At 36.6% G+C, this 26,996-nt stretch overlaps 1 protein-coding gene across 7 annotated transcripts in view; it reads right to left on the bottom strand.

The window, feature by feature from the left end:
- The window catches only part of ANKRD28 (ankyrin repeat domain 28), a 176,676-nt gene that overhangs the window by 104,833 nt on the left and 44,847 nt on the right, over positions 1-26,996 (bottom strand). For 2 of the 7 annotated variants that reach the window (XM_057545192.1, XM_057545194.1), the window contains exon 2: positions 7,960-8,043. The exons of 2 other annotated variants lie outside the window; for them this stretch is intronic. In XM_057545192.1, the coding sequence (XP_057401175.1) occupies positions 7,960-8,043 (84 nt within the window). Of the gene's footprint in view, positions 1-7,959; positions 8,044-9,166; positions 10,687-10,711; positions 10,731-26,996 lie in introns of those variants that run through there. 3 more of the 7 variants (XM_057545195.1, XM_007167001.2, XM_007167002.2) reach the window with 3 other exon arrangements.

Here is a 26,996-nt window from a genome sequence, read left to right as displayed (position 1 = left end):
GTTCGCACACAGGAAACAGTGTCCTGTTCCTACCAGCCAAACCAGAAAAACTCATCACTCCCAGAACCTTGGGTAAAGTACTCAGGAAAAATTATCTCAGGAGTGGAGAATAATTAGCCTATTTTGAAATTAAATAACATTTATAGTACGAACAAAATTTATAAAATATGGATAAATCTGCAAAAGATGTAAATGTGGAATTACAAAATTTGCTGAGGGAAATTAAAAATGACCTAAATAAATGGAGAAATATAACTTGTTCATAGGTAAGGAGAACCAATACTGCTAAAATGTTGATTTTTGCCAATTTCATCTATAGATGAACACAATTCCAATTTCCTTTTTCCCCAAGAGACTGACAAACTGATTCTAAAAAATTCACATCGAAATGCAAAGGACCTAGAATAGTCAAAACAATTTTGAAAAAGAAAAAAGTTGGTGGTTTCAAGACTTATTATAAAACTATAGTATCATAATGGTGTGGTATTGGCATTAAGCTACACAAATACATCAATGGAACATAACAGAGTCCATAAACAGATCCACACATATATCAACAATTGACTTTTGATAAAAATGCAAAGGCAATTCAGTGAAGAAAGTATAGTCTTTTCAACAAAAAAATTGTTTTTTGACCGCGCCTTGCGGCTTGTGGGATTCTCAGTTCCTCAACGAGGGATTGAACCCAGGCCATGGCAGTGAAAGCCCAGAATCCTAACCACTAGGCCACCAGGGAACTCCCCTTTGTAACAAATATTTTAACAACTGGATATATCCATATGTAAAAAAGTGAACTATGACATACACCTTGTACCGCATGCAATTATTAACTTGAAATAGGCTGTAGATCTAAATGTAAAATTTAAAACTATAAACTTCTAGAAGATATGAGACAATCTATGTGACACCGAGAGAGACTTTTTTAGACACATGACCAAAACAAAAATCCATAAAAGAATAAATTGATAAATTGGACATCATCAAATTTTTAAACTTCTGCTCTCCAAAAACACTCATAAGAGAGTGAAAATAAAGCCACAGATTGAGGACTTGTGTCCAGAACATATAAAACTCAAAAGTAAGAAAACTATCCAATAAGGAAAAAAACGAGCAAAAATATTTGAAAAGACATTTCACCAAGGATACAAAGATTGCCAAGAAGCAATGAAAAGATGCTCAACATCATCAGTTACCTCAGAAATGCAAATTAAAGCCACAGTGAGATACTCATCTATTAGAATGTTTAAGATTAGAAAAGACTAATCATACCAAATATTGGCAAGATGTGGAAAACACTGTAGTTCTCATATCCCGTTGGTGGGAATGTATAATGGTATAACCAGTACGGAAACAGCTGGCAGTTTCTTAAAAAGTTAAACATACACCTACCATATGGTTTGACCATTCCACCAGCATATATTTACCCAAGAGAAAGGAAAGCATATGTTCATACAAAGACTTGTAGACATGCCTTCACAGTAGCTTTATTTGTAATAGATGAAAAGGAAGAACAACTCAAACTCTATCAACAGGTGAGTGGATAAACAAATTGTGTATATTGATACAACTGAATACTATTCAGCAACAGAAAGTAATGAACTGTTAACACATGCCTCAACATGGATGAATCTCAAAATAATTATGCTGAGTGAAAAGAGCTAGGTAAAAGGAGGACATATCGTATAAAGCTCTGGAAAATTCAAATTAATCTATAGTGACACAAAGCAGATCAGAGGTCAGGGGCAAATGGAATCCTTTGGGAATGATGGGAATGTTAACTATCTTGTTTGTGGTGATGGTTTGACAGGCATATACCCACCCATGTCAAAACTTATGAAATTATACACTTTAAATATATGCAATTTATTGCATGTCAATTATACCTCAATAAAACTTAAATAAAAATAGGCTGAGGTGCTAGATGAGACTTACCAGACCAATTAGTAATTTCAGCTCAGGCTGAAATTTAGGACACAATCTATGACATTTTTACTATGCTATATAACTATCATTATTTACCCACCACCAATTTATACAAACATGTCCACTAAAATTGCTTCAAATAAAGGACTTAGAGGACATTTAGTCTATTTGGGAAGTTGATAATATATTTAAATAATTCATAATAAATCCCAACATTCTAAGTTTTGCTTGCATGCTCTTGCCTTCTGAGTCGGCCTACACTCTGTTTATGGAGTGTGTATCCCTCTAAATAAACCTTTTACTTTAAAAAAAATTAAATTAAAGTTTTGCTTGGCCACCAGAATGTCTGTTTACTTGGTGAATTTATCTCATTTATTACCAATTAGCAATAAAGACTAAAAATAACCCAAATGCCCTCCAAGAGGGGGACTGGTTAAATAAAATGTTATAAACACCTAAGTGTAGAACTATCTGATTATAAAGAATAAGGAAGCTCTCTCTAGACTGGTATGGACTGATTCCCCAAATATACGGGATGAAAAAAGGAAAATGAAGAAACATATATGCTAAATAAAAAACCATGAATGGAATACAAAGATAAATCACCACCAGTTTCTAGCTGCAAAAACAGCTGGTTTCATTACACAAAACCTCCTTTGTTTCAGGACCAGCATAACAGCCATTTAGTCACAATGACATGGAACATACGCTCGTTTACGGATCTTGGAGGAAACAAGAACACTGGTGAAGAAAATTTAAAAATCTGAGGCTGAAATCTAGAAGCACTGGCAAGAACAGAAGAGAGGTGCAGTTTCTAGGGATGGAGAAACTACAGGGCAACCCTCTCCAGGGGGGAGGCCGACCTGGTTCTTCTCTCTTCACTACCTCCCCGTTTCACTCCATGCTCCATGGAAGCCAGCTGGGAACTGGGTGGGTACACTTGAGATGGGGCTGGAGGTTTGCAGGCCACAATACTAATTACTGTAACTACAGAAGACCATGTACACACATACAGTTTTGGGACAGAGAGTTCACAGAACCTCAAGTAACTGAGTGAGGAGGTTTTTAAGAACCTCTCCAGAAACATCAACAGCTTGGTGTACTGACAGCCAGCAGAAGCGACTTGTGGTCACAAGAAAGATTTATTAAAGATTAGAGCACTTCTTGCTAATTTCCAGAAAAGACTAGAGAACACTGTGAAGAATGAGGGTGGGTGGAATTCAGGCAACCTGTGTAAACTTATGGTTTACTACCTTGTGTAAACTGCCAACTATCTTATTACAATTTAATAATGAAAATAAATGATATGCTTGTGTGATGTACACACACACATATACGTACATGTACATGTATGTATTTGCCAAACACTTTATCTGACAAAGTAAAAGCAACATCATTTCAATGATCCCAGAAAGTATTTTTGAAAGCTTAGAAGATGTTAATAATTTTGAAGACTACTTTGGCAAAATCAATCCCAAAATATTCTGAATAAAAAAGTACATCTGAATTCAGAAACCAATATGTAAAATATACAAGGTAGCATTTTCAAAATTATCAAGTTTATATGATACAGGCAAGATCTACTGACTAGCTCTGAATCAATTCTTTTGAGTTTAAAAAGGGTCACAGTCACAGAAGTCATAATCTAAGACTTCCTGTTTTAAACACTAAAAACGGTGTTGGCTAGATTATAATTACCCCCAGTCTGACACTACTTCGAATGACATTTTTAACCAGCCAAAAAACATGGCACTAAGGGAGCCTTGTTTATTCACTCATTTGCAATGCTAAAATTTAATAGCACTTGACTATGAAAATCAGGATCACATTTGTATTACAGTCTAAAAGGTAGGAGTCCACAAAGAATGTGGACATTACTTTTAGGGGGAAAAATCCATTTTTTAACAATTATTGCTTTATGGCACTATTTGGCAAAAGAAAAAGTATTTCTCTCCAATTTACTTTTTTATTTCCCCAGCTTCTGCCAAATCTACACAGGTTCAAATGTCTGTTCTGCTATATACTTTCTAAGTTTCGGTTCTGTCACCTACTGGTGGGATGGAAATGTTAACCTACCCGCTTTACAAGATTGCTGTGTGAGTTAAAGCAGGCACCACAAAAACGTTTAGGCACATCACTGCCTCTGAAATAAAGTCTATAATTAACACCAATTTCTATCACTGTGGATTAAGAAAAACAATTTCTGCTTGTAGAAAATTTTCTTATAAAGTCATACCTTTCCTCTGAAATGTGTTATTAATATTTCAAATTAAATTATTTGGGCTCCACAACATGGCATGTCATTAAGTTCTGGTAAATCCTAGGGAAAGACATTTATTATTATTATTATTTTGGCCACATAAATCTGAAAATACAAATGAAACCTTCTGGGCAAAAGCAGGAGATCATTCAAGGTCACTTGGAATTTTTAGAGCATCCCAAATTTGGGGCATGAAAAAAACATGAAGGCCATTAATGTAACCCCACACATTTTACAAAAGAAAAGTGAGTCCTAATAAGTGAAATGGATTTGTTCATGTAGCATAAGGGTAAGAAGATAGAAGCACTTAGGTCTTACAACTTATGTTCCAACTGTTCTTTACATTATATATACCAAACTGCCTTTAAATTTTTTTTGACCGTTTCACCTGTTTGTTTTACAGTGCTTCTTCCATATCCAAGTGACTTATTTTTCTAAAAGTTTGCTATTTCAACTATTTTTTAGGCAATAAAAAATCTTCTTCTACTAGGTTACCTATCCAAACAACTATTTCCCTTTTATTCCTTCATGAAAATGCTGATTTTCTCCAGATATGGAGTGCAATATAATCACTGATGATAAGCCTCTCACCCTAGGGGATGAACCAGGTGATGAACAATGACTGATCTAAGCAAAAAGTTAATCCCCTTCTACCTCTGCTGGTGGACTGGTTTACAGTGGGCTTGTAACCGAGGAAACTCAGGGGGAGTTTTGTGGGGATTCTGGAAAAGATCTTTTTGCCTGATTAAAAAAGAAGAAAAGGGGCTTCCCTGGTGGCGCAGTGGTTGAGAGTCCGCCTGCCAATGCAGGGGACACGGGTTCGAGCCCTGGTCTGGGAGGATCCCACATGCCGCGGAGCAACTGGGCCCGTGAGCCACAATTGCTGAGCCTGCGCATCTGGAGCCTGTGCTCCGCAACGGGGGAGGCCACGATGGTGAGAGGCCCGCGCACCGCGATGAAGAGTGGCCCCCGCTTGCCGCGACTGGAGAAAGCCCTTGCACAGAAACGAAGACCCAACACAGCCATAAATAAATAAATAAATAAATATTAAAAAAAAAAAAAAGAAGAAAAGGAAATGTACAGGGAGAATTCCCTTTCCACTTTCTCTGGCTGTTTGTCTTGAGTGCAGGATACAACAATCATTTCTTCAGCAGGAGGAGAAAGCCAAGAGTCTCACAGAGAAGCTCACTCAGAGATATGACATTACTGTCTTAACCAACCCCCCACCAATCACCTTGTTCTGGATTAAATTACTATATAAGCAATAAACCTATATTTACTCAGACAGTCAACTACTTGTGGCCCAAAACCTCCAAATATAAAACTCCAGTATTTTCTAGTGAAATCATCTCAGCTAGCTTCTACAATAAAAGACTTCCTTCTCAGACCAAATAATATGAATGTGTAATATTTTATACTAGTTTTTAAAAAATCAATTAGGTGTGTTACTAAGAAAGATGCTATTTAGTGGTCCACAGTATTCAGAACTTCAGGATATGACCCAAGAAGCTAACCTAAAATAATTAACAATGTTTACTTAACAGTATAGAACCAAATCTGAGCTCTTTTACCCACTCTAAAATTTTATAAAAATAACTGCAAAAAATGTAAATTTCAAAAAAAAAAAAAAAAGTCAGCTGTTATTCTCAAATACTCACTTAAATAAATCTATTTTAGAAAAACACCACTGTCGCACTAACATAAAGCTTAAAAATATTTTATTATCTATTAAGAGTGAGTGGGTTTTATATTACAAAACAGTGTAAGTTTTATTACACACACTTGCACATACAAACATACATACCTGCCTCTTAAAACTCTATGCGATTCCTTATCATAGAGGACAAAAATAGGAAAAAAAAAAAAACCCTACCATCCTAAATTAGAACAATGGCCAAAGACTTAACACATCTGATAATTATGACTATACTCTCAACTATGAAGAGTCACACAAGAAAAGCAACTGTAAAAAAATTTGTCAAAAACCCATGAATCACTGAAGACAAAGTCACTCTCAAGAAGGGTCTACTGCTTTGAAGCACTAACCAGACTTTTAGTTCTAAGCTTGGTTCTAAGTTTCAGAGCAAGAGAACAAGCTAGGAGATGTTAAGAAACGATGTTTTAAAAGTAAGCAAGGAAAGGAATCTATAAGGAGAAAAGCAGAAGCTAAAAGTCATTAAAGTTAGGGGGTCACACACTAGTTACAGATAACACAATACCTCCCAAGGACATCACAGCAGAATAAACTGATGCTCAAAAATGATTTTTTGAGCATAAAATTTTAAAAACTTAAGATAATTTGATTATTATGGCAGAAAAGCAGTTGGCTATAATGAGACTTTGTAATGATGGAGAAATTAACCATGGTTAAGTAGGATTATAGTCCAAACTTTCTCACCAAGATGAGATTTGTTAGTTCCATTTAAAACAAACAAACAAAAAATACCAGAGTTAAACAGAACAGAAAGCCTTTTTCTCCTTTTCCTTAGTCTATACGCTTATAGTTATTTTCTGTCTTACGGAAAGTAGACTCTCTAGAACACCCCAATTACGTAAAGTGACCAGCGCTCTGTTTAAAATAAATCCTGAACTAGTGCATGTTTCCAATAAATGTAAACTTAAATGCAATTCACTTAGGAATGTTTAAGGAAAAAAATGTAATGATGAACCATTTTAGTTAAAGATTCAAATCTATTCAGTTAATTCAACCTTTAAAAATAAGATAAATACCTCTTATATCTACTTAACATCACATCAAGTGGTCACAATAGTACTGTCCAAAAGAATGGGGGAAAAGATGAGAGTTGGAGATGAGCTGGCAGAGCACAGCTTTCTTAGAACCGGCCAATCAATTCCAGGTCATCTGTTTTGCTGTTGCTATAGGGACCTTAGGAATAATGACCTCTCCCCACTCTCCATCATTCAGAGAACTGAATTATGTATGAAAAAGATACTGAAAACATTCACTTCCAGTAAAAATATATACATTAATAAATTTGATCTTATTATAGTTAATTATATATTTTCAGCCTCAATTTAGTAAATTAAAAAAAGTTTGGCCACTGGAGAAACACATATGGAAGGAAATTATCCATATGCCCACTCTTTCTAAAACTGTCCCTCAAGTCAGTCCTGAATGTTAAATCCACTGTATCTTTAAAAGTCTGAGGAATTTTCAAACAATATGTCTTTATTTACTGCAAGACCCCAAACAGATGAGTCTTTGTGTATAATGTTATTCACAGAAAGCAAATTTGATCTCACAATCAAGTTAGATATATTATAAATTTTATAGACATGTCTCTTCTTTCAAGTTCACAAAAAAAGAACCCTCATCTGAAATGCACACAAGTATTTGACAGTGAAGTGTCATGATGTCTATAACTTACTTTCAAATGGGATTCAGCAAAAGAAAGAAAAAAATATATGTGTAGTATAAATATAATCTGTGTAAATATGGGAGAGAAAGCAAATGTTGTAAATGTTATCAATGCTGGATATAAGTGGAGGTTATATGGGTATTCAAAGTCTTTTTTCAACTATTCTGTGAAAATTTTCAAAGTACAAAGTTGGGGGAACAAAAAACCCTCACTGGCTCCTGGTTCTCCTGTGTTTTAGTTATTACCCTGAATATATGTCCAGTCCCTTCCTGTTTGCTTCAAGACCCTTCTACCCTCGTTTAAAACAGCTGTTACAGAATTGTGTTATGTCTTTTAACAAAAATCATAACTCTAGGAAAGTAGGTTTCAAGGCTGGTATCAGCGAAACTGTTTTACCTGAAAGTTAACATCTTCTTTCTTAAATATTAGTGCTCGAACTTCATCAGGATCTCCATTAAATATAGCTTGCACCAGTGATGGCTAAAATACAAGAGAGTAATAAAAACATTAATCACACCACATGGATGATTCTAAAGCTATTTCCACATAACTTTTAAATCTAAAAATTTTCTTCCCTATCATAATAATCACTTGGCTTTTGACATGAACCAAGTTTCATGAAGTCAAATCATATGAAAGTACAGGATTCCTCCTTGGGAAAAAAAAAGGCCTAATTAAAAAAAAAAATCAATACCTTATGACCAAAATTAGGTAGCATAATAAGCATAATCAGATTTTATTTTATATGAGTGGAGGCCTTTTGAATATACATACGGTAAAAAGAAAGTCTCTTCCAAATACAAGTGTGACATCTCAACATCTACTTGTGGGACATAACTTGTCAAACAAGTAGTTCCTAGCCCATGTGGAGGCCCTCGAAGGTCTCCTTGAAAAGTTCTGTTTGGGGCACCAAAAGAACTTCCATGGGTTAGTATTACATGTATAAAGATAAACACCCAAAAAAAGAAAATCTGGCAGTTGATGAAAATCACTACTATTCAAAGACCAAAAATTACTGTAAACCTGAATAACATGAAGAGGCAGACACGTGAACATCTAAATATAACAAGTTCTTAATCAACGACACAGCCTGCCTGATAAGTTATCATATTATACTAGTCAAACAAGAAATCAATTGACAATAGCATTAAAAATACGATTAAAGATGAAGTCTGACTCTTTTTCATATAACAGCCTTGCATGTAAATACATACAATTCATTACAGAAAAGGCTGTGCCTCGGTGTTGCTGGCAGTAGTCAACCTTTCCTAAAACATACAGTTCCTCATTCTTGTTATATTGGTTTTTAAAACCACTAAGTGAAAACAGAAATGTGGTTGCTATAACTACTATCCTCAAATTATTTTTAAGTCTTTTTAAGAGATTAAGAGATAAAGTCTGAAATGTTATCTAAACATCTGAAAAAGTGAAAATCAGAAATGTGTGCATTCATATACAAGTAATATTGCATCATATTCACACACCTATACTGCTTTAATTTGGGTTTTTAATGAAACTAGTGCAAATTACATTTATTCTTAAAAAATAAAATTTACCCTACTAGTTCAGTAGAATACAGTAAACATAAACTCTCATATCTTACCAACACACTTCCCAAAGGTGGAGAATGTAGGGACTTATTTTCCTGTGGCAATTTAGAAATGAATGCAGGAGACTCATCTTCTACCTCCTCCAAAACAACAATACACACTCGACTCATTCGCTCTTTTAAAAAACTGAATTCTAAGCTATGTGATAAAAGTCACAGTTGGAAGAGTACAAGTAGTTTTTCCTCCTCTTCTGTACAACACTTAGAATCATTCTCTGAACAGCGCAGCTGGTTTTTTAAAGTTAATAAATACTATCGGAAAAAGTGAAGTTTAAAATTATAAATTATAACTACATACTTGTAACTTACTAAGAAAACAATTCTGTTATTTTCTGTTGGGTTACTGTAAAACTCAAAAGAAATTTGACATCAACATGTCAATAACTAAAACTGAGTCCAGGACAAGCTCATTTAAAAATATTTTTCCCCTACCAAAACAGTCATATCCCTCTGTTTCACAGAAATTTACTTGCATAAAAAGATCACTGTCTGGGTGACATCAACACACGCTGCAGAATAAGATGAGAAACAACTGCTGTGACAGAGAAGATCGCAGCTGTACCCGCTCTTGCCTGCAAGGTCATATAGTTACCAGTAGCTGGCTTGCTTATAATTGAAAATAAAAAATAAAATCTCATTGTTCTGTTTCCACTTCTAATTTGTCTTCATTTCTTCAGCTTCACTGGTTTAATGCTGATACTATCCAGAAAAAAAATACATCTAGAGCTCAATACAAATTCTCAAAATGTTGCTCAGAGGTTGACAATTCTTTCTGTGCTTGAGAAAGAAAAAAAAAAAAAAAAAAAACAACACTCTGCATTAATAGCAAAGCTGCAGTACATTTACATGCGATGAGTCAGACCACAAGAGACAATAGGACTCTTGGTACTAGAATATGGCTTGATTAATCCAGATATTCCATATAAGAAACACAGTTAGCTTTATTCCCATCGACAGCATAGGCAAGGCAGAGCGTTCATTCTTCCTCCATCAGGCAGTGGTCTGCAGCTACTCCAGCAAAAGGACACAGGCACCAGGCAGAAATGGTGTTAGCGGAGAATCCAAATGGAAGAGGCAGGCTGAGAAGGCATCTGAGCTCAAATTACTGCTTCAGGCTTTTCATTTTTAAAAAAGAGAAGGGAAGAAAAACCCAGTAGTTTATCATTCCAGTGTTTTCTTTGATCTCCACATGAATACAGCTTCCATTAAAGAGTCTTCATTCAGAGGAAGAAACAGCAGACTGTGCATCTTCTTTGAGCCAACTACTTTATTCAGTCATCTGCCTCTGTGCCAGTATAGTTTCCTTCCACTGTGAAAACCGCTAGAGTTACCCTTTTCAGTCGATTTCAGATGCTTTCCTGTTCTTCAGATGATCTCTCAAAATGCCACTGACACCTCCAAATGAGTAGGTCCTTAAAAAACAGAGAACCTCAGTATCGGCGCCACAGTAGCATTTCAACTGAGCAACAGTCTGAAGAGCAAAGACTGCAGAACCGCAGAATGAAATGCCTAGTAATGCTCACATGTTACACTTACCACCAGAGAGCTGAGCTACTGCTCAGGATGCAACTTCCTCTAGCAGGAGAAAAAAAATAGTGCATTTGGACAGCCTTCACAATGAGAAGGTTCATGCCAGTTCTGTGACTAATCCAGATCAAACTAAAAAACTCTGTAACTGAAAAATGAGTGCGCTTTTAACATTTTCCACGAAAAGCCACAAGGAAATCTGGTGTACTGCCTCTGCTGACTAACACTGGTTTTAGCAAGTAAACAATTCCAAACAGCTTAACTGCTTTCATATGTTACAAAACAGCAAATGTTTAACCCTATAGTGACAGCTGCAGTGATAATGTCTGCAGTGAATCCATAAAAGAGAACTAGAGATAAAGAAGCATTTTATGAGAATATAAATACCATGAACCTAACGTTTTCTTTTTCTTATTTTACCAAGACCATTTTTAATCTACTAGATGTTATTTTCAAGAATGCACAAAGTTTAAACAAAAGAAATTTAAGATTTACTAACAATTTCTAAGTTGTCAAATTTAATCAACCAAGTCATATTTTGAAAGGGAAAAAATAAAAATTTCATATTTTAGAAATTATAATTGTAAAATTCTATTGATCACTTGAATTTCACAAAAGAAATAATTCTATCTTCCCATCTAGATGTAGAATAAAGCCTTAAATCTGTTAAATAGCTATGTAAAACTATTGTTTCAAGTCTTTGGTAGTGAAAAGGCACAGGGTAACACAAAGCAAAGAATCTTCTCCCTTCCTATAAAATTAATTATCCCAAGCTACAAATAAGTGTCAAAAACAACCAATTTATTGTTGGCTTTCTCTGTTTCCTCCCTGCTTCTCTGCTTACTCAAGGATGGGGATATTTCCCCACAGGAAAACTACTGAGAAAATACCATGACCTCCTCAATCTTTGTTCCTTCTTCTATCAACCAGAATTCTTATTAATAAACATAATAGTTATTCTTGAACATTTGTGATGTGCTAGGTGCTATACATTCTCATTTAATACTCACAGTGACCTTGCTACACTGCCATAGTATAGAAGAAAAAAACAGACTTAGAAATTAAATATTATATCCAAAGTTAGGCAAATTAATAAAGTTGTACCTAATTACAAACACATGCTCCTTCTAATCTACTCTGCTTCCACTGATTGTACGCACACACTCTCCTGAGAGCTTTGCGACCTATAATTGCAAAATAGACTGTAAAAGTGATTTTAAAAGACAAACAATGTATAATGATTGAGAAAAGTTTAGGTAACAAAGGAACATACTATTTACCGCGATAATATTCCCAAACAAGTTATTTTAAAATAGGTACTTCAGGGCTAGTGTTACCTCACACGTTTAAGCCAGTTGACTTACCAAAAAACAAAAACAAAAAAACCAGCATGATATAGATAAATAAGAGTGCCAGAATTTAACAACAAAAGCCATTAGGTATCAGTTTATGAAAAAACCTGTAACCTTAACATAACTGTACCAAGATACTATGCTAAAAATTCGGTTATTTTAAAATATATAAATGGTTTTAAGCCAAGTTAAAGACATGCAAATATTTTGACATTCAAAAATGATGTTAACTGTCACCACAGGGCTAAATAAAAACTATCACCTTGATGTCTGAAGTATTTGAAAACGAAACCACTATAGTAACAATATCCTATATTCTACTGTCACTGTCAGGGTTCTGCCCACACCCCCAAACAAAATCTCTTTTTATATGGACAATTTTAACTTGTTCTAAAGTATCCAGTGTATAAGTTCACCTACTTAAGACTTAAGCAGGTACATCCTGTTTTCCTGTTCTAGGTCAACTTCCATACTTAGGTTTTTCCCAACCAGAAAGCAAGCTCTTTGAAGGCAGGGGCTGTGTTATACACATATTTTTTCCTTCCAATTTTTTCCATCTGTAAATAATTTCATTGAAATAAATTATATTATGTCACAAGAACTCTGGAATAGAGTAGCAAAATTACAAAAGACAATGGGGGGAGGATTCATATGCTTTAACCTGTAAACACGGGAGGCTTTAAAGTGCAACAGAATGAGTTTCGTGCCTCTAGTGGGAAAGCAACTTAAATGTATTCAACGTAAGTTGACAGCATATAAAACAATGATGCTGAATGACAGCTAACACTACGGGCTCAGGAGTCAGCCTACCTGGAGTTCAAATTCTGATTCCATTATTTATTAGCTGTGTCCCTGGGCAAACTACTTAAATTCCCTGAGTCTAAATTTCTTAGACTTCCAAGAATAATAATCTCCAGAGATTTTTACCTAGGAGACATACAGTAACAGCACAGTGTTTGAGAAGATAGGCTTTGTAGCCAAACTAATCTAATGGGGCTTCCCTAACAAATCTAACTGTGTGACCTTGAGCAAGTTATTTAACTTTCCCATGAATCATTTCAACATCTATTAAAGAACTGAACAGAATCTACTTTATAGTGTTATTAATAGTGAAGTTTAAAATAAAGATAATATTATTATTACAGATATTTAGGAGAGTTGAAAGATATCCATTGTGAAGACACAGAGTAAAAAAGAGGGCTACTGAAAACCTCCCCCTACTGGTGAGGTGATTCAGACTGGTGTCTGGAGATCCCATTCAGTTACTAAGTCCCCGCCCTTTTCAGGCCTCTAGAGAGACTTTAGAAGCTTGTCTTTACACTCCAGTGTTTATTAAGTGTTACTGGGGGAGGGAGCAGTAAACTTAGGCAAGAAGTAAGACTACAGGGTTTGGCATTCCTCCATATTCATTGTATTTTACAGTCTAGGGAAAGAGGGTAAAAAGGACTGGCCCATAATATATTAAATTATAAAAAATACTGAAATACTATATGTAAGTTAACAGCACCATATAACACTGTTTTATATCTCCTCCTGGATAAGACAGGCCCCCTACTTTCAAGGAACTCACATCTTAGAGGAAAAGGACACAGGTAAATAAGTATTTAAGAAATTAGGAATGGAGAAAGTACCCGTGATGAAAAATTATTGACAATAATTGTGCAAATTTAAATTCACACAACTTAAGTTTTTGTTGTTGTTGCTTCTTTTTTCAGCTGAACAATGGCAAGGGGATGTGTTTTTTTCTTGAGGCATTTACTTTTTAGGCCAAATTTGATTAATTTTTTAATAGGCCAACAATTTCAACCCTGACAACTTGATAATCCTTCCATTCTTTATGCTAAAATGTACCCTATCAAAAGCTTACTCCTACTCTTCACACAGAGTCTCTTAATGGAAAAGATGGTTTAAAACCTTCATTTTACTGATAAAAAACATCCTGAAAGATTATTTTTAGGCTCCCAATTTTGTTACAACAGAATTTCTTTTTTTGACACAAATGATTTTTCCTTTCTGCATAGAGAGTCAACCCAAAGCTTGTCTTATCTCTTACGAATCTGTGAACTCCAGATTGATTACTATAGAATAAAATATCTTATTTAGGGTATGCTAAGTGGTTACTCTGTGCCAAACTAGTCTCTGAGTATTAAAAAATAAAAAGCTTGTGGGATAAGTGAGTTCAAATCATGTTTCAGAAACATTTCTCATAGTTCAAGGATCCTGAACAATCCTCTTGAGTTACATGCCTCATCAGTCCATATACTTTAGAAAAAGTCTTATGAACAGATTTAAAAGCAAATGGGGGTGCAAGGAAAGGGGGGGATCAAGAAACAGCTGCTCTCTAGGCTACTGGTCAGATTTCCCTGTGATTAGTACAGCCACCGCAAAAATGTCACTATATGTTTTTAAAATGATGAATTCAAACTCCTTATAAGAGATCAGATTTAATTCTCTATGTGTAATGTATTTATCAACTAGATCATTTTTTTAATGTTTACCTATCATACTTCCAAAATGACCATCAATGTTACCTTAAGATCTCAACTGGTTTCACCCTACCAGCATAACAATAATTATTAACCCTTTCATTATTATAATATTACTATATACTACATAGTGTTAACACATTAACACATTATTAATGTGATGTGTTCTTTGCAAAGACCTATATTCTGCATCCATTCTTGCCATTTTCCATTCAACTAGAGCATTCAAGTTTTTAGGTAAGTACAGAGTCCCACAGGACAAAGACGATACTTACCAGCCTCCCTTGCAGTGAGGAGCCACAGGACAAAGTTCTAACCAGCATTTTAAGTAGAGGTGTTATGTGGCTTCCAGAAAACTTCCTAAAAGGACAAATGGCATATCCATTCTGCTTCCTGGAACATGGATGACTGGCCACCATCTAAAACCAAATAAGGACCAGAGTCTAGGCTAGAGGGGATCTGGGTCCCTGAGGACTTTGTGGAACAGAACTGCCATAAAAGTCCTGGACTGCCTACTTCCTGACTTTCATGTTAGAGAGAAATAAGTTCTGCCTCATTTAAGTTACTGTGATTTTCAGTCTCTTCACATGGAGCTGAACCTAACTCTAAGTGAGAATGTTGCTCTTCCTTTAATCATCAATCAGTGGGCATATACCCTTCCAGCCCTGTTCTCCTACTATTCATACTCTAGTACAATATAGCCACTTACATTTTCAATAAATGAAATGAATTATAAATGCTAGCCACAACAAATTTAATAGAAACAATAACTGACCAGAAAACAGCTTGAAGAACAATCCACTATTACCCTGGGTAAGCAAAGGAAAATCAGCAGAGGGAAAAGGAAACAAATACTTATCACACATATTCTCGTTGAATCCTCAATCACTACTGGCGGGTACTACTCTACAATTTATACATGGGAAACGGACGCTCGGTAACATACAGTCAGTCAATGACTCATCCATTCATCTGTATTTATTCATCATCTACTATGTGCCAGGCTTTCTGCTAGGTCGAGGAAACAAAATTATGAACAAACAGTCAATCCTTGTTCTAATGAAGCTTACACACTAATGAAGCTTACACACAAATAAATATTACATAACTGCAAACCGTGAGAAACTGTAGAAGGAAAAGAAATTTTGGAGGGTAAAGAACTAAAGGAAGGTCCACGTGGCTGGAGCAAGCAATCATGAGGGACAATGGCAGATGCAGCTAGAGGAACAGCAAACTCAGATGACACAGGACTTTGTCAACCAAGTTATATAGTTTGTATTTTGATTAAGTGATTGAAAAGTCATTAAAACTTTTAAAACAAGGTAGTCATCATGATTTGCTTTAAAAAGATTATGTGGCTTTGGTGTAGAGAATGGAATGAAGTAGAAGAATGGAAGCCAAAGGACTAGTTAGGGGACCACTGCAGGAAACCAAAAGAACGAGTAATCTGAGCTAGGATGCTGGGCATGTAAATGGAGAGACAGATCTATTTTAGAAACAGGATTTAAAGGACATGCTAACAAACTGGATGTAGGAGTGAGGGAGAAGGTGGTAATCACAACAACTACCAGGTTTCTGAGTTAGGAAACTAGTGCTTACTAGAGTTCAAGCAATTTGGGCCTCCTTCAGTTTCCAAATTCAGTTCCCCAATAAAATGGGGAATATGATTTGTTGTATCTTATCTAAGGTCCCTTCAAGCTCAAAGTTGGTTTCAAATCTTAATCCAAAGTCTGTATCTTAGCATATACTCTCATGATTTGAAAATGAAGTGTTAACAATCCCAAAGCTGCCTAATTCTAGGTGAGTATAAAAAAGTTCCTAGGGCTTCCCTGGTGGCACAGTGGTTGAGAATCTGCCTGCTGGTGCAGGGGACACGGGTTCGAGCCCTGGTCTGGGAGGATCCCACATGCCGCGGAGCAGCTGGGCCCGTGAGCCACAACTGCTGAGCCTGCGCGTCTGGAGCCTGTGCTCCGCAACAAGAGAGGCCACGATAGTGAGAGGCCCGCGCACCGCGATGAAGAGTGGCCCCCGCTTGCCGCAGCTAGAGGAAGCCCTCGCACAGAAACGAAGACCCAACACAGCCAAATAAATAAATAAATAAATAAATAAGTTCCTAAAGAATGGTAAGATTTGGTTCAATCCTTCTCCAGTACATTGAAATAATCTAAAAACCTTTTGGCAAGAATACCTTATTCTTAAAGCGTGCACCAAAATTACAATAGCAACTGATTCAACAAATACTTACTATTACTATTTCCACTCCACTATGCACACCACACCAAGAGATCACAAAATGTCATATACCACCTTCACCTTCAAAGACCTTATGCAACCTAGTGATTTTTTGGATATGACACCAAAAACACAGGCAACAAAAGCAAAGAAAAACAAGTGGGACTACATCCAACTAAGAAGCTTCTGCGCAGCAAAGCAAACCATCAGCAAATTGAAAAGACAACCTACAGAATGGGAGAAAATATCTGCAATCCATATATCTGATAAGGGGTTAATATCCAAGATATATAAGGGCTCATACAACTCAACAGCAAAAACAAACACAAACAAAAACACCCACAAAAAAACCCCAAAACCAAATAACCTGATTTTTAAAATGGGCAAAAACCTAAGTAGGTATTTTTCTAAAGAAGACATATGAATGACCAATAGGTACATGACAACAACAAAAGGTGCTCAACATCACTAATCTTTAGGGTAATGCAAAGCAAAACCAAAATGAGATTTCACTTCATACCTTTTAGGACAGCTAGCATCAAAAAGATGGGACAACAAGTGTTGGTGAGTACATGGAGAAAAGGAAACCCTTGTACACTGTTGGTGGGAATGGAGATTGGTACAGCTACTATGAAAACCAGTATGGAGGCTCCTCAAAAAATTAAATATAAAACTAGCACAAGATCCCGCAATCTCACTTCTAGGTATATATCCAAAGGAAATTAAGCCAGTATCTCAAAGAGATGTCTGTACTCCTGTGTTCATTGCATCATTATTCACAAAGCCAAGATATGGAAACAACCTAAGTGTCTATTGACAGATGAATGGATAAAGAAAATATGGTGTGTGTGTATATATATATATATATATATATATATATATATACACACATACACACACATACATACAATGGAATATTATTCAGTTACAAAAATGAAGGAAACTGTGCCATTTCCAACAACATGGATGAATCTGAAGGATATTACAGTAAGTGAAATAAGCCAGACACAGAAAAATATTGTATGATTCCATTTATATATGAAATCTTTAAAAGTGAACTCATAGAAGCAGAGGGTAGAATGGAGGTTGCCAGGGGCTTGAGGGTGGGGGAAAAGGGGAGATGTTAGTCAAAGGGTACAAACTTTCAGTTTTAAGATGAATAAGTTCTGGGGATCTAACATATAGCATGGTGACTATAGTTAACAACACTGTATGTATATTTTGAATTTGCTGAGAGTAGATCTTGTGTTCCTATCACAAAAGAAAAAAATGATGACTATGTGAAGTGATGGATTTGCTAATTAACACGTTTAGTTTGATTGTAGTAACCATTTCATAAGGTATATGTATATCAAATTGTCATGCTGTACACCTTAAATATACACAATCTTTACTTGTCAATTATACCTAAATAAAGTTGGGGAGAAAAAAGGCCTTCTATGGCCTAAATGAGGTACTACATCATACACAAAAAAAATTAACAAGGTAAGAATACAAAAGACAATAAAAGGCAGTATATATAGAAGACTTAAATACGAGATATAGACTATACCTGCCACTAATCAGTCACTGGTAAGAGTGCAGCATATGAATTTATTAATTGTAATTGGTATATAAAGATACTGTCTAATTGCACACTCCATAAAAAAAATGATGTCCTTTATAAAGCTATCTATAAACTTCATTGTTGTTAATTTTTCCACCTTTAATTTACTGGAAGGGTGCTTTCTCAAAGAAACCAATGGTCTACTAGCTAGAACATTTAATATCAAAACTTATTCTTGATCACATTTGTGAGAAAAATGTTGAAACGCTAAAACTATTTAACACTGAAACTATTTATAATGCAAGAATAATAGTTTAGCTACCCAAAGTGTAAATAAGTGCCATCTAATAGAAAAAGAAATATAAAGTGAGCCACATAGGCAACTTAAATTTTCTAGTAAACACATTTTAAAATGGCGAAACCGGTAAAATTAATTATAACAATACTTTGTGTTATCAAATATATCCAAAATATTGTATCAGCTTGTAATCAACATAGTTACCAGATACTTTACTTTTAAAATTAAGTCTTCAGGGCTTCCCTGGTGGTGCAGTGGTTGAGAATCTGCCTGCCAATGCAGGGGACACGGGTTCGAGCCCTGGTCTGGGAGGATCCCACATGCCACGGAGCAACTGGGCCCGTGAGCCACAATTACTGAGCCTGCGCGTCTGGAGCCTGTGCTCCGCAACAAGAGAGACCACGATGGTGAGAGGCCCGCGCACCGCGATGAAGAGTGGTCCCCACTTGCCGCAACTAGAGAAAGCCCTCGCACAGAAACGAAGACCCAACACAGTCATAAATAAATAAAATAAATAAATTAATTAAAAAAAGAACGTGAATTTCTAAAAAAAAAAATTAAGTCTTCAAAATTTGTTGTGTATTTTATAGTTACAGCATTATCTCAATGCAAACATTAAATTTTCATTGGAAATAACTGATTTCTATTCAGATTTCATAAAATTTACAATACATGTGCTCAAGTTGTTCCAAACATACTTAAAAGTTTTGCAATAACTAAGACAATTAGACAAAATTAAGAATTAAGTTCCTCAGTTACAGCAGCCAGCCACATTCAGCTAGTGACTATCATGTTGTATAACACTGGCTTAAATCTGTAAGGACTGACTTAAATATACTATCTACATTACTGTCTAAAGGAAAAGAACATAGTTTAGATTTTTATGGTGGTTCAGAGTCACTAATGTGAATATATGTTGTTAGACTGTTCTACAGTAAAATAACCACATTAGGAGATAATGGCCTTAGTTGATGTTTCCTAAATATTTCTGTCTTAACTTGAATGGCTCACTAGTTCTTTCTTTTTTCTTTGTCTCTTCTCTCAAAACATATAAACACCTCCCTAATTTTATCACAGTATTAACCCTGGCTTGAAGGCAGTAACATATTTTCTTGTGAACAAAGTACATGAACTTTATAGGTGCCATTTTCTTCATTATGCAGAGGCCTCTTCACATACATTACATTAGGGTTCCACACAGAGTTCATTAAGTTTAAGTTAACAAAAATTGGCTAGCTATCTGTCAGCATATTACTTTCTTTCTTTAGGTACCTTTATTTTACTATCGAAGGAAATGGAACTGATCAAGTATTTTTTACAGTTGTTTTCAGTTCTAACATTTTATGAGTTTGTGTCCCTTTTCTGATAACAGTAGGCTGATTCATGAAAGGGAAGTACCAAAGGTGGTGGTAGCAACCATTGATTACGTTGTTTTCCGTAAGTTTGACTGTGAGAAAAAAAAATAAATTAGGCAATATTTAACCCAAAAAGGGTTAAGGGAAAAAGGTAAAGGTCAAGCTAAACATGGTGAAGGTTAAAGAACTTGATTTTCAAAAAGGAAAGACATAGGGAAAGTGATGTCAGCAAGCTGGTGAACAAGAAGCCATGGACAAGCTAATTCACCAAAAATACATGGACTTGTTCCCTTTGTGAACTCCAGAAACCAGCTGAGGGGCTTCCACACCCCAGGACTGTGCAAAACCAACCACACTGAAGCCTGTAGTAAAATCTGAGACACCCTTTTGCTATAATTCCTACCCCTGGTGCAGTGCCACACAATCGGCAATAAACCCCCAGCAACAAACTTCTCCTTGGGGAGGGGAGTAAAGGACTAAACTGTACGTTTAACATCCAATCTTGGGGTTGCTGCGGGAGGAACTGGCTTCTGTCTTGCCTGTCTCAGAGTGCTGATGGGTTCTGACATACTCTAGATACCTGGTGGCAGCTAAGAACAAAGAAGGCAGTTTGGTCTACCCCTTTGGAAGCATTCACCAGAGCCCCTCCCCCCAGCTCAGTGCAGTGTAAGCAGATGCAAAAAACCCAGGTCCCAGTTTTCCCCTGGGGAGGGTAAGAGCTGGACCATGTGGCTAATGTTCCAACTTTTCTGGGGGCTGACCAAGGACATGGCTTCTGTCTCTTAGAGCACTGATGGGACCTGACATACTCCAGCTGCTTGGGGGCCACTGAGAACAAAGACAGTGGTTTGGATTAGCATGCAAGGACTCACCATTACCTCCTACCACGCTCCATGCCGGCTCAGCACAGAATAAGTGAGAGAAAACCCACAGATCCCAGCTTCACCCTGGAGAGGGAAATAATTGGACTGTGTGCCCGATGTTCCAACTTTTCCAGGTGCCATCAGAGGCACTGGCTTCTGTCTCAACTGTCTCAGAGTGCTGACAAGATCCTGCACACTGTAGATGCCTGGGGGTTGCTAAGAATAAAGATGGCAGTTTTGGACTAGTACTAAGCTTGGAGACAGCCCCAGAATCTCTGGCCAGGCTCAGTGGTTGGGATCTTCCCCTGTATGAAACCAGTCCATGAAGACAGGGTGAGGTGTCTGTTTTTTCTATAAGTATAGATGCCAACACAAGGAGTCAAAGAAAATGAAGAAACTGGGAAACATGATCCAAACAAAAGAACAAGATAAAGCTCCAGTAAGTGACCCAAATGAAAGGGAGGTACATGAATTACCTGGCAAGGAATCCAAAATAATGGTAATAAAAATGCTCACTGAGATCAAGAGAACAATATGTGGACAAAGTAAAAATTTCAACAAATAGAAAAATTTAAAAAGAACCCAACAGAAATCTTGGAAGTGAAGAATACAATAACTGAACTGAAAAATTCAAAAGAGGGATTCCACATCAGAGTAGGTCACACAGAAGAAAGAATCAGTGAACTTAAAGACAGATTATTTTAAATTATCCCGTGGAACAAAAAGAAAAAAGAATGAGAAGCATGAAGAAAGCTTACGGAACTGATGGGACACCATCAAATAGACCAATATACACACACATTATGGGAGTCCCAGGAAAAGACAGAGAAAAGGGCCAGAAAACTTACTCAAAGAAATAATAGCCAAAAACTCCCCAAATCTAGGGAAGGAAATAAGACATCCAGGAAGCCCAACAGGGTCCCCAAAAAATAAGCTCAAAGAAATCCACACCAAGACACATTAAAATCAAACTGTCAACAGTTAGAGCAGCAAGAGAAAAGTGACTTGTCATATGCAAGGGAATCCCCATAAGACTGCATGGGATAGCTCAGCAGAAACTTTGCAGGCCCGAAGGGAGTGGGATGGTATATTCAAAGTGGTGAAAGACAAAAACTGCCAACCAAGAATAATACAGGTGGCAAAACTGTCCTTCAAAAATGAAGGAGAGATGAGGACTTTTCCAGATAAACAAAAGCTGAAGGAATTCATCAGCACTAGACCTGCTTCACAAGAAATGCTAAAAGCTTTTCTTCAAGTTGGAATGAATGGATGCTAAAAAGCAACATGAACACAGATGAAAGTATAAAATGTGCTGGTAAAGGTAAATATATAAACAAATACAGAATACTGTTATACTGTAATGGCAGTACGTAAATAAGTTTTAATTCTAGTATAGAAGACAAAATTATTAAAAACAACTAACTATAAAATATTGATTCACAATATAAAAATATATAAATTGTGACATCAATAACAAAGCATAGGAGCAAAGAAGTGTACAGTTTTTGTACGAGGTTAAAGTTATCGGCTTAAAATAGACTGTTATAAACCTAACCCAGGGGTCCCCAACCCCTGGGCTGCAGCCAGGTATCGGTCTGCGGCCCAGTATTGGTCTATGGCCTGTTAGGAACCAGGCAGCACAACAGGAGGTGAGTGGCGGGGGAGCAAATGAAGCTCATCTGCCACTCCCCATGGTTCGCATTACCACCTGAGCCATCCCACCCCGCCCCCGGGTCCATGGAAAAATTGGCTTCCACGAAACCAGTCCCTGGTGCCAAAAAGGCTGGGGACCGCTGACCTAACAGACATATACAGAACATTCCACACAACAGCAGCAGAATATACTTTCTTCTCAAACAAACACAGAACATTCTCCAGGACAGATGACATCTTAGTCCACAAAGTAAATTTTACCAAATTTAAGAAGAAACTAATAATCCACAGCAGAAGGGAATGCTGGAAAATGTGGGGGGAAAAATTTTTTTTTACTTTATTCGTTTGCATTTGTTTGTTTATTTATGGCTGCATTGGGTCTTCACTGCTGAGTGTGGGCTTTCTCTAGTTGCGGCGAGCGGGGCCTACTCTTCATTGCAGTGTGTGGGTTTCTCATTGTAGTGGCTTCTCTCATTGCGGAGCACAGGCTCTAGGTTCGCGGGCTTCAGTAGTTGTGGCACACAGGCTCTAGAGCAAAGGCTCAGTAGTTGCAGCACATGGGCTTAGTTGCTCCGTGGCATGTGGGATCTTCCCGGACCAGGGATCGAACCCCTGTCCCCTGCAATGGCAGGTGGATTCTTAACCACTGCACCACCAGGGAAGTCGTGAAAATGTGGGAGTTAAACACATTCCTGAACAACCAGTGGGTCAAAGAAGGTATCAAAAGGGAAATCAGAAAATATCTTGAGACAAAAACGAAAACAAAACATACCAGAACTCATGAGATGTAGCAAAAGCACGAAGAGGGAAGTTTCTAGCAATGAACCTACATTAAAAAGGAAAGATCTCAAAACAACCTAAATTTGCTTCTAAAGAACTAGAAAAAGAACAGAGAAAAGCCAAAGGTAGCGAAAGGAAGGAAGTAATGTAAGATTAGAGCAGAAATAAAATAGAGAACATAAAAACAATAGAAATGAAATCAACAAAACTAAGACTTGGTTTTTTGAAAAGATAAAACTGACATATCTTCAGCAAGACTAAGAAAAAAAGAGAACTCAAATAAGTAAAATCAGAAATGGAAGAGGAAATATTACAACTGATGCCACAGGAGGAAAAAAGAATATGAGACTACTATAAACAATTATATGCCAACAAATTGGGCAACTCAGAATAAATGGATGAATACTTAGAAACATACTACCAACCAAGACTGAATCATGAATAGGAAATCTGAGCAGACCTATAACTAGTAAAGAGACTGAATCAGTAATCAAAACCTCCCAACAAAGAAAACCCAGGACCAGAGGGCTCTACCTGTGAATTCTACCAAACATTTAAAGTATTAATGCCAGTCCTTCTCAAACTTTTCCCAAAAAAACCAAAGAGGAAGAATAATTTCCAAACTCATTTTATGAGCCAGAATTACTCTGATACCAAAGCCAGATAAAGACACTACAAGAAAAGAAAATTACGTGTCAATATTCCTGAGGAACACAGATGCAAAAGTCCTCAACAAAATATTAGTAAACCAAATTCAACAGCACATTAATAGAATCATGCACCATAACCAAGTGGGACTTAACTCTGGCATGCAGTCATGGTTCATCACACAAAATTCAATTAATGTGATGCACAACATTAACTCAATGAAGGATTTTAAAAACTCACAATCATGTTGATAGATACAGAAAAAACATTTGACAAAATTCAACACCCTTTCATGATAAAAACTTGCAACCAACTAAGAATAGAAGGAAACTACCTTAACATAATACAAGCCATATATGAAAAGCCCACAAACTCAATGGTGAAAAGATTCAATGCTTTTCCTCTAAGATCAGGAATATGGCAAGAATGCTCACTCTTACTACTTCTATTTAACACAGTACTGGAATTCCTAGCCAGATCAGTTAGGCAAGAAAAAGAAATAAATGGCATCCAAATCAGAAAGGAAGAAGTAAAACTATTCCTGTTTGCAGATCTTATGTTGCATGATCTTATGCAGAAAACCCTTAAGACTCCACAAAAAAACTGTTAGAACTAATTAATGAATTCAGTAAAAGTGCAGGATACAAACTGAACAAAAGTCAGTGGCATTTCTGTACATGAAGAATTAACCATCTGAAAAGGAAACTTCATAAACAATAAAATACTTAGAAATAAACTAAGGAGTTTTAAAAGACTTGTAAACTGAAAATCACAAAACAGAGATAAAAGAAATTAAAAATGACATAATAGGGGACTTCCCTGGTGGCGCAGTGGTTAAGAATCCACCTGTCAACCCAGGGGACACGGATTCAAGCCCTGGTCCGGGAAGATCCCACATGCTGCAGAGCAACAAAGCCCATGCACCACAACTACTGAGCCCACATGCCTAGAGCCCATGCTCCGCAACAAGAGAAGCCACTGCAGTGAGAAGTCCACACACCGCAACACAGAGTAGCCCCCGCTCATCACAACTAGAGAAAGCCTGTGCAGCAATGAAGATCCAATGCAGCCAAATAAATAATCTTAAAAAAAAAAAAGACATAATAAATGAAAATATATCCTATGTTCATGGTTTGGAAGACAATATTGTAAAAAAAAAAGAGAAAAAAAAGGGAATAACTGAAAAAGAATAGTGATGAAGGGACTTCCCTGGTGGCACAGTGGTTAAGAATCCACCTGCCAATGTAGAGGACAAGGTTCAATTCCTGGTCTGGGAAGATCCCACATGCCACAGAGCAACTAAGGCATGCGCCACAACTACTGAGCCTGCACTCTAGAGCCCATGAGGCATAACTACTGAGCCCACATGCCACAACTACTGAGCCCACGTGCCGCAACGACTGAAGCCCGTGTGCTGCAACTACTGAGCCCGCATGCCTAGAGCCTGTGCTCTGCAACAAGAGAAGCCACCTCAATGAGAAGCCCATGCACCACAACAAAGAGTAGCCACCGCTTGCTGAAGCTAGAGAAAGCCTGCACACAGCAACGAAGACCCAATGCAACCAAAAAAAAAAAAAAAAAAGGAATAGTAATGAAAGAAGATCGTACAGATGCAGAAAAAGAAGGGAAGATCTAGAACGGAAGTAGAAAAATTATCTGCGTCATGAAGAGGGCATCTTTATCTTCTCAAACAGGAGGAAAGGATCAATGTAGGTAAGTTAATAAGTGGCAGAGAAAAGATAATGTTGAAAAGGAGTAAGTGTTTAGCAGTTGAAATGGGTCATGGGTTCTAAGCTGGATAGTAACAAAAATACAGAAATAAAGGTAGTTTCAGTACGCAAGACACGTTGTGGGGTGTGTTCACTGGAGTACATGGTTAGAGCTAAGGGTAGAGGATCACTGATGTTGAACTGTGAAGTAGAATGTTCAAAATGTCATCTACGAAGAAATGAAATCACCTAGATGATGGGAAAACAGCTACAGCCCAGAGGTGCTGGGGAGTGAGATTTGACAGACAACAGCAATGTTCCAGAAATAGAAGAATTACCTACCAGATGGCATGCGCCTCAAAATAAGGAAGGTTTTTATAGGTAGGTAGACTAGTAACATTTTCCCAAGATAAACTGGCTGTGAGAAAAGGAACAGCTACACTTAAGAAGACCTCCGGAGAAGGACGTACTTATGAAAACACTGAGTTTCAGCGAAGACAGGACATGGAATGGGTTTTCTGGGAAGAGTGTAGATTCAAGAGTTATACATAAGAACTTAAGGTCTAAATCAATATTTAGATGACTATTTTCAGACTTCAGTCTTGAGAAAAATAACTACTTCCTTTGAAAAGTATGCAAGCAAAAAAATTTTAATAAGCCAAATATAACAATACAGGTAGTTTTCTAGAACATACCCAATATGCCAAAACTAAGGAAGAAAGGAGAAGTATGTAGTACTGTATTTAAGCAGTATTTTTTAAAGTTAGATTATTTTCTTCATAATTTTGATTACCTCAGCAAGTAGTTTAAAGTTAAGCAAAAGTTTCATCATTCAGACTGAAGGCCAGACTGAATTAAAGTTTTTTACATCGTGTTATTTGGGAAAATATCCTATTTGATCTCTTATGAGTATAATTTTTGTCTGGAATTTATGTTATCTAGCAGCATGTCTGGCATATGACTTATGTTTACCAGACCCATGATAAACACATTTTCTGAAATATAATTAACATTGTTTGCATAATTAATAATTTTTCAGCAACTGTTTCGAAGACAACTTAGGCCCAATATTTCAAAGTTTTAGAGTATAAAATTTTTATTTTAAATAGGCTGAATTTCTGCCTTTAAAAAAGATTGAAGAAAGGGTAGTTGCAATTCATTCTGGTTTCTACAATGTGGTGACACTGGGGTAAATGTAGTATTAAGTTACTGTACTTTACAAGCTGAAGGGAGAAAATTTTCAATTTAAAAATAAGTTGCTATGGTTACCCAATGTTTACCTTTATAAGCAATAACTATGTGAGCCATCCAGGGATTTCCCACCAGTGCAGTAGGATCAGTAGCTGAAGTGCACACTAGCTGTTTCACACACAAA

Source organism: Balaenoptera acutorostrata, chromosome 4 (assembly GCF_949987535.1).
Source record: "Balaenoptera acutorostrata chromosome 4, mBalAcu1.1, whole genome shotgun sequence".
Classification (NCBI taxonomy): Eukaryota; Metazoa; Chordata; class Mammalia; order Artiodactyla; family Balaenopteridae; genus Balaenoptera; species Balaenoptera acutorostrata.
The sequence above is the reverse complement of the archived record's forward strand: the minus strand, read 5'-3'. Positions and strand labels throughout refer to the sequence as shown.